General features: G+C 49.9%; 7 protein-coding genes across 7 annotated transcripts; 3 read left to right on the top strand and 4 right to left on the bottom strand.

Annotated features, from left to right (window-relative positions):
• Positions 1–13: 13 nt before the first annotated feature.
• P174DRAFT_440045 (putative PHD finger domain protein) lies at positions 14–3,646 on the bottom strand. Its single transcript, XM_024826957.1, has 5 exons — positions 3,189–3,646; positions 2,945–3,077; positions 2,402–2,921; positions 1,141–2,347; positions 14–1,120 (listed from the first exon to the last, which is right to left on the bottom strand). Exons 1-5 carry the CDS (start codon positions 3,193–3,195, stop codon positions 363–365), a joined length of 2,625 nt encoding a protein of 874 aa, XP_024684068.1. The 5' UTR covers positions 3,196–3,646; the 3' UTR covers positions 14–362.
• Positions 3,647–3,676: 30 nt separating this feature from the next.
• Positions 3,677–5,062, top strand: P174DRAFT_440046 (uncharacterized protein). Its single transcript, XM_024826958.1, has one exon. It carries the CDS (start codon positions 3,899–3,901, stop codon positions 4,712–4,714), a length of 816 nt encoding a protein of 271 aa, XP_024684069.1. The 5' UTR covers positions 3,677–3,898; the 3' UTR covers positions 4,715–5,062.
• Positions 5,063–7,004, bottom strand: P174DRAFT_502808 (FF domain protein). Its single transcript, XM_024831119.1, has 2 exons — positions 6,817–7,004; positions 5,063–6,764 (listed from the first exon to the last, which is right to left on the bottom strand). The coding sequence occupies exons 1-2, from the start codon at positions 6,884–6,886 to the stop codon at positions 5,110–5,112; spliced, it is 1,725 nt and encodes a 574-aa protein (XP_024684070.1). The 5' UTR covers positions 6,887–7,004; the 3' UTR covers positions 5,063–5,109.
• A 132-nt stretch (positions 7,005–7,136) lies between these two features.
• On the top strand, positions 7,137–8,471 carry pre9 (proteasome core particle subunit alpha 3). The gene is made up of 4 exons (XM_024823335.1): positions 7,137–7,274; positions 7,334–7,518; positions 7,584–8,002; positions 8,110–8,471. Exons 1-4 carry the CDS (start codon positions 7,251–7,253, stop codon positions 8,247–8,249), a joined length of 768 nt encoding a protein of 255 aa, XP_024684071.1. The 5' UTR covers positions 7,137–7,250; the 3' UTR covers positions 8,250–8,471.
• Positions 8,472–9,320: 849 nt separating this feature from the next.
• Positions 9,321–10,120, bottom strand: P174DRAFT_440050 (uncharacterized protein). Its single transcript, XM_024826959.1, has one exon. It carries the CDS (start codon positions 9,898–9,900, stop codon positions 9,565–9,567), a length of 336 nt encoding a protein of 111 aa, XP_024684072.1. The 5' UTR covers positions 9,901–10,120; the 3' UTR covers positions 9,321–9,564.
• Positions 10,121–13,329: 3,209 nt separating this feature from the next.
• Positions 13,330–14,237, top strand: P174DRAFT_511223 (uncharacterized protein). Its single transcript, XM_024831767.1, has 2 exons — positions 13,330–13,394; positions 13,452–14,237. The coding sequence occupies exon 2, from the start codon at positions 13,577–13,579 to the stop codon at positions 14,060–14,062; it is 486 nt and encodes a 161-aa protein (XP_024684073.1). The 5' UTR covers positions 13,330–13,394; positions 13,452–13,576; the 3' UTR covers positions 14,063–14,237.
• P174DRAFT_133529 (uncharacterized protein) lies at positions 14,114–15,295 on the bottom strand. Its single transcript, XM_024821114.1, has 2 exons — positions 15,014–15,295; positions 14,114–14,956 (listed from the first exon to the last, which is right to left on the bottom strand). The coding sequence occupies exons 1-2, from the start codon at positions 15,050–15,052 to the stop codon at positions 14,165–14,167; spliced, it is 831 nt and encodes a 276-aa protein (XP_024684074.1). The 5' UTR covers positions 15,053–15,295; the 3' UTR covers positions 14,114–14,164.
• Positions 15,296–15,342: the final 47 nt, after the last annotated feature.

Below are 15,342 nucleotides of genomic sequence, written 5' to 3' on the forward strand. Positions count from 1 at the left end.
GTGAATGTAGTAACTGGTTTATATTGACATAAATACTACTTGAAGACTACCTCTGGTCTTTATCCACTGCGTCTGAGCAGGTCTGGAACAAAACTGAAATTGATAACACCGAAAGAAGATTAAAGATTGTTTGGACTGGAGCTGAAACACAAAACTGCAATAAACTCCATGTAAAACAAAAGAGATCCGAGGATATCAAATTGCATAATCCATCCACAAGAGAACCAAGGCAAACCCGACCGCAACCTAAGGATATTCTTTACCATCCAGTAACTTTTACCGTCAACCCGCCAAAAAGAGGAGCATATTCACACAAAGACATTAAAATGAAAGACCAACATCTGTTATATAATGGCCTGGATCTAGCTGGCGTTTTGCTGTGGACCATGCCCATTCGTGGTAGCTTGATATAGCGCCTGCATTAACATCTCGTAATTTGAGGCGGCCTCTGGCTGTCGTAAGATAATGTCATGGACAACACCCAGTTGGGAGACATCAGCATTGGGAGCCTGCTGGAGGAGTTGCTGAATTGCAGGAGCATTTGCCTGAGCACCAAGCACCTGCACTGCGGCGGTCATACCGGTGACAGGCACCTGACTATGTGGCTCTGGAGGTTGATACCCCTGGGGCTGAGAAGCCGGTTGAGTTGGCCCCAGCTGCGACTGCGGCTGCTGCGATTGCAGGGATTGTTGAGGCTGGGAAGCATAGGAATTGAGGGTCGGAATTATGCCCGAGATAGCGGATGGCGGAGTGGGAGACGTCTGCGACATCTGCCTCGGTCCAGGTGTCAGAAACTGCTGTTGCTGGGGTGTGGCTGCGACGGTGACAGGGCTTGCAAAAGACGCAGGCTCCTGACTTGGATGGTGTGACGAGGGCTGTACTGAAGGAGGATTCGATTCGCCGGTTTTGACTGCGAAGACCACCAACAGTACTCGCTCTGGAGTAGGGCCTTCAAGTGTATTGTTTTCCAAAAGCTCAATAAATTCGGGCTTCTTCGTTGATCCAGCTTCGATGGGAATAACGTAGGTATCCTTGACGGCTGGCAACGGATGTTTTCCGACAACACCGTATCGCTTCCGGTCTTGGAAATAATTGAAGAGCTTGTCGAACCCTTTTTGATCTTTGGGGATTCTGGGCGACTGATGGAGATGACTGAAACGTCCGTCGAGGAACTGAAACGCAAACCACAGAGATAATTGCTCGCCAGCTGAATGTCGATTCGCCCATCGACCACCAAGGTCGACGGCGCAAGCTGACTCCACGGTATCCTGTCACTTAGCTCAGCTCCTCCAACATGCTTCGCTGAAGATGAGAAATCAGCCACCGGGTTCATGACAACCTTCCCACGCCAGATAATCCCCTCGTCGTTAAAGTCTTTCGGGGAATAGGGAGGCGATTCAGGTTCGACGTCTTTCAACAACTTGTCAATCTCTGCATCAGCCTGGGCCTTGCCAGTCGGCAACATCTCACGTATGTGAGTTGAGACCTCTGGAAAGACTTGGTCATGATCAGCGGCGCCAGGAGAATGCACCCTAGGCCCATCTCGGGCCTTGGTGTCCGTCACTTTGGTGTCGATAGGTAGCGGTTTGGCAGTCCTTGGCGCACTGTCATCCGGCTGCTGATGAGCCTGGGGACTCGCTGGACTTTGATCTGAAGGGCTTGCGTCAACATCAGCCACGCTTCGGCGGGTCGGCGCTACCGAAAACACTGGCTCGCTGGCGACGGTTTGATTCTCATCTTCAATGAGCTCTTCGCCTTTATGGGTTCGCCTTATTCGCGGACCTTGCTCCTCCACGATGATGTGCTGCCTCTCCGCCTCGCGCTTGATTTCGGCATCCTTCTGCTGAAGCTCCTCACTTGCCATATCCTGACTGCTCATCTTAGAGAGCGCATCTGGAAGCAAACTACCTACGAGCAGGCGATCCCGTAGAGAAGGATTCTTCTTTACGTTGAACAAGATCGTCCGCAGTTGTAATTTATATGGTTCAGTGGGTTCTCCAGATCCTCCGCAAATATTCTGATACATAGCCTTCTCGATTGAAAAACCGAGCTGCTGCGCTATCTCTTTCGCCGATCTTCCCTCAGGTAATTTGAAAGACCCTTGCTTCTGTGCATCAGAAATTTGATCTACAAATAACTTGACTAGAGCACTGGCAGCACTTCTTCTTGCTGGGTTTGAAGTTTCGTCCAAAGTCCCCGGTTCCTGCGTCGCAGTTTTTTCAGAAACGGAGCTTTGGCGCGATGGAGGAGCATTCGAATCTTCCTTCGCCGGAGCAGGCTTGTCGTTGAGAGGAGTCACTGAATCAGCTGGTGAGGCCATCTTTATTTGCTTGGGTTTTGGTCCCTGCTGGTAGACATTAGCAGCTGTCACTACTTCCAAACAGTAATAGTCAAATCTTACCGTATCGGAGGTCGCAGCCTCTTGATGTACCTCGAATTTCCTCTTCTGAGTGCTCGCTGGGCGGGCATCTGGAATGTCACCGTTCTTCTCCGGGACGGGGGTCACAACGGGCGGAGGGGCCAGTGGAACAGGAGTCTGAGCGGGCGTGGCAGAAGCCGCTTTATTGCGGGCTGGGGTGCCTGTATCCGGTTTGGGCTCGCTTGGCCGGCCCTTTCTACCCCCTTTCCTGCCTTTCTTGCGACGTGAGGCCTTCTTTTCTTCTGCCTGCTGGCGTCTCTTCTCGGCTGCTTCCTCCCAAGGCTTCTCACCACGCGCAATCTTGTCCAAGAGAACTTTATGATTCTCAGGTCGGCATAGTTCACAGAAGTATTCGTCGGGCTCCTCGCCTTTCGCAAATGTGAGGCCCATGCAGTCATTGTGTTGCCAGGCAGAGCACTGGTCACAGCAGATCATATCTCGTTCAATGTCTTCCTCCTCTTCATATTCTCCGCAAATACATCGAATGATTTCTTCTTCTTCACTGACGGCAGGCGTCGGCTCGACGGAGGGTTTCGGGGCTTTTCAAGTTTATCCTTCGATTGAGCTTTCGCTTTCGATTTCTTCGCAGGTGTCTCGGTAACCATATCCAGGTTTTTGTGTTGGCCTTTCGTAGAGCGTCCAGAGCGTCGCGGTTCTTCTGATCTCAGCAGTTAGCGAGCTATTCAGTCACGGTTCGGGGGTCGCAATCAGTCCCCACAACTTCAGTTGAGGTGACGCCACGCTCACAAAAGAAGTACTATAGGCTTACCAGTCATGATGGGCATGTGATATGGCAAAGGATCTCTGAATATCTACAGCACGTGGTAGGATAGGTGTTATTCCAATGACAAGTTGTGCAGGCCACCCAACAGCTGGCTTTCTACGGCATCCGAGGGGCTAAAGTAATACGCAGGGGAAAAGACTGGACAGTGGCACTGTTGCCTGGCCCACACGGGTATTACTCGATCCTCCAAAAGACTGTCCCTGCTTTATTTACCGAAGAACGCGTGCGGACCCAATTGTAGCAGCAAGCTGGGTGTGGGCCTTTGGAGGCTTCTGTCGCGCCGAGTTCTAGCGTGAGGAGTCGCGTGAGTATCGTCCTGCACGTGGCGTTTCCTTGGAACCAGTGGATCTGATGATGGCAACCAAAAATATTGCTGGTCGCGACAGTAGTTCGTATAAAATTCGGCGTTGAGTAAACGGCTAAGGATGAAATTGCGATGAGAGAGTGGGTTGAGGGAAGGAATGGAGGAGAGATGTCGTGCTACTTGTAGTGAGTAATCAGGCACGTGACTGAGGCTCGGTGGGGAGAGGTCTTGGCAGACGCCAGTCGCTTCCCGTCGCGTAAAGTAGTTTCGATGTCGTGAAAGCTTCTCCAGATCCCCACACCACGCTTTCTCACCAAACTCTGTTGATCTTACTGAAGCGCTCTCAGAAATCTATTGTACTCACTTTTCACCTGTTAGTCTGTCTACTGGGATGGCAGATGTTCGCTCGTTACTTCGAAGTGAGCTTGCTGCTCGGAAGGGCGCACCGCAAGCAGGAAGTACCAGTAATCGAGTTACCAAGAAGCGGAAGGTCGATATCACGGATGACTTGACGCGAAAGAAGATGAGGCCTGGCGAAAAAAGCGCAGATTCCCTATCACCGGCAGTACATACTGTGCAGCCACCGAGCGCCCAGGCGATCGATGAAGTGGAGGATGTTGAACAACGAGAACAAGAAACCGCTGACCTGGAACTTCCGCCGGACTCGAAAGCCTCCCAAGAGCAGACCCAGGCACAGTCTGAGTCGTTGCTCAAATCGAATACACCCCAAGCTATCGATGAGGACGAATGGGCAGCGTTTGAGCGTGATGTGGTGGCGCCAACTCGTGTGCCCCAGGCACCTGCTGCAGTTGCTGCAGCAGCGACGATATCGGCTGCACCCGTGTCGGCCGAGCAACTGGCTGCCCAGCAAGAGACGGAAAAGGGAACGTCAATACAAGCACGTGAAGCTGAGATCGAAGGGGAACGAGAAGACGCGGCTCGGTTCTTGGAGGATGAATTTGATGAAATGGAGCAGCTTGAAGAACGGATCAGGCGGTTAAAGCATAAGAGGGAAGAACTGAGACAGAAACGAGCCAAGGAAGCTTCAGAGATCCCTCAGACAGAAGGATCCTCGTCCGGGAAAACACAAGGGGAACAGCAGATTGATGAGACTAAACAACGCGACGAAGAAGAAAACGATGATGATGATGATGATGACGACGATGATGTGGATGACGATGACTGGGACAACTGGAGATTCAGGTAATGATGAAATTGAGATCAGCAGTGGTTTTGGGAACGGCGCCAGTTCATAAAGGGAGGTCTGAACTCTTCACATTTACATTGATACCCCATACATCGAGCCATGAGCTATATGGATAATCTACAATGACTTATGATCCTTTCCTCTGTGCCATCTCCGTCGATGGGTGGCTTTAAAAATGTTGCTTTTACTGGCTCTACAGGTAATAATGCAGGCAACTCAAACAGGAGATATTCCTGTCACTTGTTGAGGCTTCAGCCGCGTCTCCACGGCTGTGTCGAAGAATGAAGAAATCGGCCGGATTGGGAACTAGTATCTATCTGCCTTGAGTCTTCATGAACAATTGAAATTGATTACATTTATACACCGAGTAGATCATCTCCGAGACAGTTCTCATGTCAAGAAGCTTCAGGACTTTTCTCTTGTCGTACTTTTACCGAGCCTTGGTTTTCGGCTTCCAGGTAGCTCCTGATACCTTCCTTGCTAACTCTCAAAGCTTCCTCGATCTCCGCCTCACCTTCTCTGAGGAGGTGCCTCCCGCGGACAAGCTCGCTTTGTTGCTTTCTTTTCTCCTCCTGAACTCGTTTCTCGCGTTCAGCAAGAGCCCTTTCGCGCTTCTCACGCTCCAGTCTATTCCTGTTTAGTACCTCAAGCTGATCTGCAGTCATATCTTGCTCTGGCGGTGGTGGCAAAGTAGAGATATAGGCCTCAAGTAACGGGTCGCGCACTTTAGGCGGCAATGAGATATATCTCAGGTCGGTGATAATTGATGAAGGAAGAGCTCCTAGATTCGATGATCGGTTGAGCTCTTGTAATGGTACTGATTTCAGCAAGGCCGAGAAATCAGACTTTCGGGTGCTTTCAGGTAGCTTTAATCGCGAGATCAAGTCTCGGTAGAGTTTCTCACGGTCTTTGTCTGATAATTGTGAATCCTTCATCTCGGGCTCTTTCCTGTACTTGCGTTTGAATTCAGGCCAGTAGAGCTTGGGAGTAGCGTGCTCCTGGAGGAAAGCGAGATACCGGATACGAGGATCCTTCTTTTCCTGCTTCTCTTTCTGTTCTTTCAGCTGCTGTATACGATCCCGGCTCCAACTAGACCAGGCCTCTCGGCGTGCCTTCATGTTTGGCAAAACAGTATAGCGGCTGTCCTCTATTATGCGGCCTTCTTCGATGGTCTTCTCCCACGTTGAATAGGGATTTATGTGATAGTCGTCGAGGAGGTCACGGAAAAGCGCTGTAGCATCTTCCTCAGTAAGTGGCAACCCTTCTGCGCCCTCCTCCCAGCCTTCCTGACCAGGTTCGCCGTATTCTCCCGGATCCAAACCGTATTCTTCTCCCATTGCTGCGAGCTGATACTCGATATCTTCTTCAGTGAATTCTAAAGGTTGTTGTTGGTCGTTGGTATCTTCGGTCTTCGGCCGTTTCGAGGGTTGATCATCCTCGTCCTCGCTATCAGTGACTTCAACTTCTTCGTACTCATCGCTGTCTTCCTTCGCATGTGCGGCTGTACCAGGATCCCGTACGCTACCAGGTTCCTCGGAAGGGCGAACTTCGTCCAATATCTCCTTCCCCTTTTCTCCGGATTCCTCGGCTTCTTCGGAACGAGCCTTCTGTTCCCTCTTCTCTCTTTCCAAACGATCATACTCCACCACTCCCTTCATTACTGCGGGAGGAAATTTCCAGAAACTTTCGTTCGTTTCAGGGTTGTGGACGAATCTTCTCCCCAGTCTCGTCTTCACAAGCACCCACGGCTCGCACCCGGGTATCGCGTGTTTCGATTTCGGCCTATCCTCGGGCCCTCGATTGTTGCGGTCGCGGAACCCTTTCCCACCTCGAAATCCACCCCTAGGATGACCATGACGAGGGAGCCCGCGGGCCTGGTCGCCGAAGGCAAATCCTTCGGGCGCATACGGAGTGGAAGAGAAAGGGGGAAGAGTGTCTGGGGTGACAAAAGGAACTTCGGCGGGCGGGGCGGGTTGCAATTGAACAGGAAGCGGCTGCGGTCTTGTGTATGTAGATTGCTTCGTCTCTGCGTTGTAGTAATAGAGATGTCCTATCTTGTAGTCAGAGGCTTGAGCTCTAAAGATTGCAATAAGGAAACTAACCGGAAGGAGCTCTATGCTCTGTCCACCCCGGTGGTAATGGAGGAGGGGGAGTGTAGGTAGACTTGAGCATTCTGACCACTACTGTCTGGGGCACGATAAAGCTATGTAGGAGATCGTCAATTGCTGGTATCAGAAAGACATACTCGTAAGGCGCGGAATGCCCTAATTGCAAAATTGCATAAGGAATCTGAAATGGGTTTGCCAGTCGATAGAGCTTCGTCTGCGCCGGGAGATCTAGAAGTGGTCCGAGCTTGGCAGCGGACCGGCAGGACGCGCCAGGGCGAGTTGCCTGGTCACTTGGAGCTCACCTTGCCCGCTCACATAGCTTAGGTACATCACAGCTCCATACTCTTCCTACAGCACTCTCCCGCCCTATCTACTTCATCTATCTTCTGATTTTCTCTCATTGTCATAGTCACTAGACATACTGCAAAATGTCACGGAGATATGATTCCAGGGTACGACTATTCCGTCATTCCGTCACTTGCTCCAGCTAACCCGGTGATGCCCCATGTAGACAACCATCTTCTCCCCCGAAGGTCGTCTTTATCAAGTGGAGTATGCGCTCGAAGCTATTTCACATGCTGGTACAGCTCTAGGAATCTTGGCCAAGGATGGAATCGTCCTTGCTGCGGAGAAAAAGGTGACCAGCAAGCTGCTAGAGCAGGACACTTCTGCAGAGAAGCTCTACACACTGAACGAGTACGCAGTTCCCAACGGAGAGGATGTTTCTCGTCTCCTTTACTCCGTTACTGATTCATTACTAGCAACATGATCTGCGCAGTTGCCGGTATGACTGCAGACGCCAATATTCTTATCAACTATGCCCGACAAGCCGCTCAACGCTACCTCCTCACGTACGGCGAAGAAATTCCCTGCGAGCAACTTGTTCGTCGATTGTGTGACCTGAAACAGGGATACACTCAGCACGGTGGCCTCCGTCCCTTCGGTGTCTCGTTCATCTACGCGGGTTATGATCCTCTGAGAGAATTCCAACTGTACCAGAGCAACCCCAGCGGGAACTATGGTGGTTGGAAGGCCACTAGTGTGGGAGCAAATAACGCGAGCGCCCAAAGTTTGCTGAAGCAAGATTATAAGGAGGACTGCGACCTGAAGGAAGCGTGTGCTATGGCCGTCAAGGTCTTAAGCAAGACAATGGACTCGACAAAGCTGAGCAGTGAGAAGAGTAAGTGACCCGCAATGCTTTTATCCCGTCCAGTTCATGACGTATCGCTTTCGATATGCTTAATCTATTCCCGCATCGTTGGCTGACTGATGTCCTTACCCACGCAGTCGAATTCGCAACGGTGGGAAAGACCAAGGAAGGGAAGATCTACCACCATCTGTGGAATGCGGACGAGATCAATGCTTTACTGAAGGAACATGGCCTGGCCAAGGTCGACGATGAGCCCGAGGCTGGTGATATCAAATAACTTATGAGACAATGCCCCCTTTCGGTAATTTCGTCATACAATTAGGTTCTGAGATTTCAAATTCCCAGAAATGACATATTTGAGCCTGGTAGCCATTTTACAGAGGATGTTGCAAATGCCGGTGAAAGACCTTGAGAACACATAGGAGTTGTCTCTGGCCCACGGTTGCATTGAAATTGCACTTACATTGTTCGGTGGTGACGTGGCAAGCAACCTCCTGGGGTTCAATAAACCATTATTATAACTCCAACGCATCTCCTCGCACGAATTCTCGCAGTCTGATGCAGCCCGTTGTGGACGATGACCTGACTGAATGGTCCACGTAGTCTCCCTTCAAATTGTCTGATCCGAGCGCTTGATTAATTCCATTCTGAATAGCCCCTGCTCAACAGAGCCCTCAAATATGACAGTGCGCTCCCTAAAATACGTCAATTGTTCAAACAAAGATGAAGCCGTGCAAAAGATGGGCGGAATTAAAGATGTCGTCTCGACGAAATTTCACGGAGCAAAGTACATCTGGTCTGGCTCTCTACCATCCGAGAGAGAGGGTTGAGCAACCATGAGAGCTCGCAGCACTCGACGAAGTCATCGATGTACAAACACAGGGAGAAGACCATGCAGTTTGAACACCCTGTCTGGCACTTGGATCAATGGAGTTTGTTATTATTGCTTCTAGTTAAGCGACAAAGACCAGAACCGCTTCAAAACGAAAGAGGGCTAACCAGATAAAGGTCACTCACGTGAGTATATGTATACATTCGTCAATGCTGCGGGGTATCGATTCTCATCCCTTAACAGCTTGCTATGCGGAACCGAGCTTTGGAAACAAAGCCATATTCAAGGAACATCTGTGACAGACAGACGTACATTTAACACTGCGAGTCAAGGTAAAATGGCCACAGTAAATATTACAACCGTCCTAGTTCCTACTGGTGGAGCTGGGTGAACCGCTCATCGTGAACGCAGGCGCTTATGAGTTGGGGGTTCTTCAGGCTACATTCCCGTTCCTGCAACATCTCAAGGGAATGCATTTTATCATTGGAAGACTATGACTTAGATACATTAAGTCTGCAGTCGTCAAGACTTTTCCTCCAACCATCGTGTGGATCTCCCCGACTTCTGAATCCGTTCGAAACGATGATGCTGTCAAACCACAGCCAGAGTGGCACCTGCTTGAGAGAGCAGTTGATGGACTAAAGCATAAGCGACAAAATAGAGGCTTTGCAACAGAGGGAATCTTGAAACAAGAAACGGAACTACCAAGATGGCCAAAAATGCCTCTTCCTAGACGCCATTGAGCTCGGACATCTTACTTTCATGAGAGTGCTTTTCTTCGATCTTCTCGTTCTCTCTGCAACTGGCAAATTTCTTTGTCCAGTTCCATTATGAGCTTTTGCGATCGGTCAATGGAGGCCACGAGTGTTCCTCCTTCACGTTTCCATCTGGTCAGACGTTCCAACTCGGCGTTTCGCCGCCGGTACTTGGTTTCGATCTTGTCACAGAGCCGACATTTTGCCGTCTCGTACTCAGTCATATTGACGAGCCTCATGCCACATGTTTCGCCCGTTCGGTACTCATAGTTGCAGCGGTGAGCGAAGCTGGTCCAGCTCCAGTCTCCGCATGAAAATCTCTTTTGGTTGTAAAAGCACATGCCTATCATATCCGTCAGCGGAGTCCGGTCTGGGGTACTGATCAAACTCACTTGCCCGTCCGGGATCGTTGTTTCAGCTTTTTCGATATATTTGATTGGTCCAATTCAAAGGCCCTACCACTATGCACTATATGATAGGCCACAAATGAAGATGGTCAATTGAGGAACGAAAACAATATAAGAGTCTGAAACGCTTGATATCAAGAAGAAAGCTTTATCACTTATGAGATTCTCTGATGTTGCCAGGTCTGAAACTAACAGTGATTGAAACTCCATATAGACGGGGACTGAAGGGCCCTATTTATGTTTCGTGAGGTCTACCATGTTACAGTTCAGCTAGTTCCCTACTGTACGTGTTCATCCAGTCCATCGTCAATCAGGGAACTCCCTCAGCACACAATGGCTTATCGAATCCGGCGAACTATCATCACATCCGCATCACTCACCTCGAATCACCCTTGCGGTTGGCTGTGATGGCTTCGCCAAAGCAGGTGGGGTCGCAAAAAAAAAAAGCTCAAATGGACCCTCCATGAGGCAAAGGCAATGAGTGATTGCTTCATGATGCATGCATCTTGTTGTCGTGGCCGTCTCTTTCTTCTTCGGGCTTGAATTGAAAGTTCGAAAATGCCTCATTCAACATCACTCCATCGTCCAGATTGGATCACCGTTACTGCCTTGGCTGCTCGATTGATTATCCCCGCTTCATTCAGGTAAATACATTTCATATCAAGCCGTCCTTGCGAACCAAGCACTTCCTTTTCCGTCTTCTTGAATCAGACCTCCTGCATGCATGAGCTGTCTCGTGCCAACTATGGTGCCGTCTTCCTATCAAACTTTGGCTACGTCCAGGACACTCCTCGCATTCTATGAGCGGGATGCGGGCTTCCATTCCTCGGTATACTAGCCCGGTCTATCCGATCCAAGCACAAGATTTTATCTGGAAAACTCACTAACAACCAATCGATTTTAAGCCTTCTCGAAAGCTTTGCTATGGACTCGGGACAAACGTCAAACTTGGTAGCTTGCGAAGTAACACGCCCATGAAGTACTTTTTTCCGTCTCTCTTTTTCTCTTTTGCTGATTCCCTTCTTGTCGACCAGGGCCTTCAATGCCCGTAGCCTGTCTTTCTCCGGCTGCACTGTACATACATTGGTTCTTCCATCCATCCGCTGCAGGGGTATCATGCGTTGAGCCTACGGATGTCTTCTGGATTCCGCGTCCTCCCATTTCATTGTTGCAGCCCAGGGTTGTCCTTTCCTAGTGGCAAAAGACGCGTCACTAAAGGATATCGATTGGCATTCATTGCACCATTTCCATTAGTCCTTGAGGCTGATGGTGATGAAAGTGATATGTTAAACTTCAGTTTCTTGCAGGGATGCGTTTCTTTCAGCTGATCTCTTACATCTGCAGACGAGTAATCCTGCATTTGCCCCCACCCGTGTGCAGACTGTGGCTCATCCGCTTGCCTTCCTCGTCCCAGGTGATAGGGCATTACTTGATCCGTTGAACATGGCAGAAACTGACCGTGGTACGGCGCACACACTGTCCATACCCATGCATCTGCGCTAGAGCTCAGAGTCTCTCTGACGTGGCATCCTTCGTCTGGCCCAGAGATATGAATTCATGTACGTTGAGACCACTGTGGGTGCTCCAAAGTCGAGACCATCAATACGCAACTCTGGATCACAGCTCGGGGAACTGGTCTTGTCTCCCTTCATTCGGAAAAGCCTGGGTACCACCTTAGGAACTCCACTTACCCGAACATCCTAGGCCGCCTTCTAATGCAATCAATTCCAGCCTGTTTTTCTTTGTTCTGATGCGGGATCGTCGGACAGCTTCAGTTGATGATCCCTGAGTTGAGGGCTCGAGCAATGGATCCAGGCTGGGATGTCGGTTGCCAACTCAGCGGTCATCAAGTGCTGCCTTGGTAGCCGCAATGACAGCAGGGAAAGCCCAGTATGCTACTGTGGGAGGACCGACCAAGCCTACCTCCAGAACGCGATTTGCCACCTTTCTAAGAACAGTTTACACATCTTCTACTGTAGCATGCTATGATCTCAACAGCAAGGATTAGGCTGAGCTAGTCTAGCATCGGTCCTTGCCAGCCAGCCAAAGTTCCCTCTCTCATGCGGGAATCCGACCCGGCTAACACAGTTGGCGTTGATGCAAATCGTCAGTACGAACCTCCGGATGCCCAGTGAATACATCCCATCAACGTTAAAATTGAATTTTACGACACACATGTACTTCCCATCATGCCGGGTTCGTCCGGTCCCGTGATCATAAAGCCGACGGAGGCTCCTGCACATTCAGGGAGCGGGCTTCTTGCAGGTAGCAAATGGAAGCCGTTATTCTCAGCAGCGAAATTTTAAGGTAAGAGTGCATTGCTGCCGTATTATACCTACGCAAATGTATTGGCTAATAGTGGGATGCATGCGAAAAGCCATCATTCGACTGTGTCCAATCAGTGCTCTGCACTCGCTGGCAGCTTATGCAGCTAAAAGAACACCCTAGGTAGGTGCCGGCTGCACAATTAGAGCCCAGAGTGTCTGAGTCAAAACATGATTGGCCTACAAGCAGGACAGCGCCAATTGAACATTAATACCTAGATGCTAGGTCGCATATGCAAGTTGCCTCGTGCAAGTGTCCACTTAGGTACTTTCGTTCACATTCAGACAGCCTTGAACTGGACATATCAGTACTGGTTTCCCGTTCGGCCCGTGAGAAGAGGAGCTGTTGTCTACTCCAGTCAAGATGCCTAGTCGACACCCCGCGCAGCTTATGCTCGAGAGGGGAGTAATCGCAACTAACGCCTAGTGATGTCGATATGCAAGCAACCCCAAATGGGTCTTCGGCGGTCCTTCATTTTCTGGAAGTGGGCTTGAAAGTAATCAAAACCGGAGCCTGGAACGTGTCTGCGGAGACGCAGGAGCGTACCGAACCACCAAAAAGTTACGATAACTTCGACCCTTGCGCCTGGTATTGCTCAGATGATATTTCCAACAGATTGACGTGGCCGAACAGGTTGGATTTGTTATCGAGTCATCGTCTCGCCAATCGTAGGTGCGTCGTAAGTCTCGTTGCGCGAAGGAATCATTAATCTCCCTACGTAGCCACGCTAGGACTAGATTGACGAAGACTGACTGAACAATTGTACTTCTACATTGGTCAATCTATCCTTCTTTTTCGGTAGATCATATTACCTGTCAAGAAAACAACTGCTGCGCTAGTCCATGTAGCTTGCTCGAATATGACCAACGGAAAAAGGAAAGATGTAGCTCTCCAAAGAATAGGACGACCTTTGCTTGAAAGTTACATACTTGGAACGGAAGAGTGTCCCTTATGCCAGCGTCATCACGTGGCAGAGCAGGTTCCAAAGATACCCTGCAAAGGATGACGTCAATATGATTGATGAACAAAAAGCATCGACTCGACACGAGCTCTTCCAACTCCTTTTAACACCTCAAATCATTATACATCCGAGTTTTAGAAAGGCAAGTCTTCGGGAGAGATACTTGAGAATGAACTGCTTAAGACTAATTGTGTTCTAGTGACAAGTCTACCCGTTTTCTTCTACAATTGGCATTACTAGTCTTCGCGCTTTAAGAGACCTGCGTTATTCCTACACTTTGTCGTCTTAGATCGTCACATAAGTACCTTGATCAATCCCTTCATCATGACAATGCTCAAAGGCTTCGTATCAATTGGTCAATTGGGCCACAACGCCACCAGAAACGCCCGACGAGTCCAATTCCAGCCAGCCTTTCAGGCACCCGTCACTGCTGTGAAACAGAGGAGAGCTTTTCGCTCGCTTGAAGGCTTGCGGGCATCCGAAGAGCAGCCAAGAATGCATAACAGAAACGAACTAGATCCCCAGAGATCGGAGGGCACAAAGACCGGTACCGACAACGAAGTCGCAACCCACCACGCGGCCTACGATCCAAACACCACTTCCCCGGAGGGCGAAATCAATCAAGCTGAGAAGGAAAGCGAACAGGGAGGCAAAGTCAGCAATCCCTTGGACGTAAGTGCTGCGAACAAAGATGTCAGTGAAGCACGTGATCCGCAAGAAGGAGGGCCGGACCACAATGCGGAGAAGGAACCGAGTGGGAGAGGATCGCCGAGGAAGGGAAGAGAGGTGCACGTCGGAGGTAAAAAATAAGTGCAGTCGTAGGTTGAGGTAACTCAAGGCGCAAGGCGTGGCTGCCAGACTTGGCATGAATATACATTTGATCTTGTCACATAGGATTCGAGAGCAATTCTCTTACAGAACGCAAAGAACATCTAAGAGCAGATACCTTTTTGCAATTGTCAGGTCACCAATACGATACAAGAATAATAAAGAGAATATACCAAACAAATTATGCCTTCGATGTTGGTGCAGACCGAAGCTATTTCTTCCCCCGTATTTGATGATGTCACTGCCACCCAAAATCCATACTTTCTCGCTACCAGGAGGAACATCGCCGTCCAGAGCTTTGAGGCCTGCATTGACCGCTGCTCGGGCAATAACGTCTGCATCTTGAGCCCACCCATCTTTCAGTCCCGAGTGAACTTTCCCGGCAATGCCAGCAATGAACCGGAATGCTGCTTCCGCAGGTCGACTCTCCTGCCGTTGGCCGGATATCAGACCAGGGCGCAAAATCACCGTTCTCTCAAACCCCAGGGCCTTTACGTCTTCTTCAATCTCCCCTTTCATACGAGGATACGCGAAAGACGACGCCTTATTAGCCCCGCCAGATGAAATCAGGACATAGACTTTCGTACCGGCATCGCGCGCTGCGCGAGCCATTTCTACATTCAGACCATGCTCCACCTTGTACTGACTCTCGAATCCACCAGCAGCTGCACGAGTAGTGCCAAAGGCCGATATGAAGATGGATGGAGTTGGAGTGAGAGAAGAGAGCTGAGCAGCCCAACGAGATGTATCATCAGATACAAATGTGGTGAGTTTTGTCTGAGGTGCCGCAGCAGCAGCGGATGGAGTACGGCGGGAAATCGTATCCACCTGAGCTACAGCGGGATTTTCGAGAAGGCTAGTGAGGATGTGACTGCCCTAGGAGATTTGAACGTTGAGTGAAGGAGATTTGCAGGTGGCGGGGAGAGACCTTACCACCATCCCAGTTGCTCCTATCAATGCCACATTCGCCATGGTGTCCGGATATATACAATGCTATCGTTGGAATCAGAAAGCGTAGGTGTAATGTACGATATAGTACAAAAGTACCTCTGTATGTACAATGTGTCAAAACGTAATGGATATGGTTTGCAGGTATCACATTCCCCAAGCGCGATCGAATGACGTCGAATGGGGGGCGAGACACAGACGCGGTGTTTATACCTCAGGCACCATTAATAATGCACGTGCATTGATGTCTGACTAATGCGGGGAGGGTCCGAAGACGCAGGATCCTCCCCCAGTTTGCCTCTCTATCGATAACG

This window comes from Aspergillus novofumigatus (assembly GCF_002847465.1).
Source record: "Aspergillus novofumigatus IBT 16806 chromosome Unknown P174scaffold_3, whole genome shotgun sequence".
NCBI classification, from domain to species: domain Eukaryota; kingdom Fungi; phylum Ascomycota; class Eurotiomycetes; order Eurotiales; family Aspergillaceae; genus Aspergillus; species Aspergillus novofumigatus.

Excerpts from the sequence above, each read along its gene's own strand:
- P174DRAFT_440045 (XM_024826957.1), bottom strand. Across the intron at positions 2,348-2,401 it reads AGGCTGCGACCTCCGATACG|CAGGGACCAAAACCCAAGCA; the intron begins GTAAGATTTGAC and ends AATGTCTACCAG.
- P174DRAFT_440046 (XM_024826958.1), top strand. The coding sequence starts at position 3,899 with ATGGCAGATGTTCGCTCGTTACTTCGAAGTGAGCTTGCTGCTCGGAAG.
- P174DRAFT_502808 (XM_024831119.1), bottom strand. The coding sequence starts at position 6,886 with ATGCTCAAGTCTACCTACACTCCCCCTCCTCCATTACCACCGGGGTGG. Across the intron at positions 6,765-6,816 it reads AGAGCATAGAGCTCCTTCCG|GACATCTCTATTACTACAAC; the intron begins GTTAGTTTCCTT and ends ACTACAAGATAG.
- pre9 (XM_024823335.1), top strand. The coding sequence starts at position 7,251 with ATGTCACGGAGATATGATTCCAGG. Across the intron at positions 7,275-7,333 it reads CACGGAGATATGATTCCAGG|ACAACCATCTTCTCCCCCGA; the intron begins GTACGACTATTC and ends TGCCCCATGTAG. Across the intron at positions 7,519-7,583 it reads AAGCTCTACACACTGAACGA|CAACATGATCTGCGCAGTTG; the intron begins GTACGCAGTTCC and ends ATTCATTACTAG.
- P174DRAFT_440050 (XM_024826959.1), bottom strand. The coding sequence starts at position 9,900 with ATGTGCTTTTACAACCAAAAGAGATTTTCATGCGGAGACTGGAGCTGG.
- P174DRAFT_511223 (XM_024831767.1), top strand. The coding sequence starts at position 13,577 with ATGACAATGCTCAAAGGCTTCGTATCAATTGGTCAATTGGGCCACAAC.
- P174DRAFT_133529 (XM_024821114.1), bottom strand. The coding sequence starts at position 15,052 with ATGGCGAATGTGGCATTGATAGGAGCAACTGGGATGGTG. Across the intron at positions 14,957-15,013 it reads TAGGAGCAACTGGGATGGTG|GGCAGTCACATCCTCACTAG; the intron begins GTAAGGTCTCTC and ends CAAATCTCCTAG.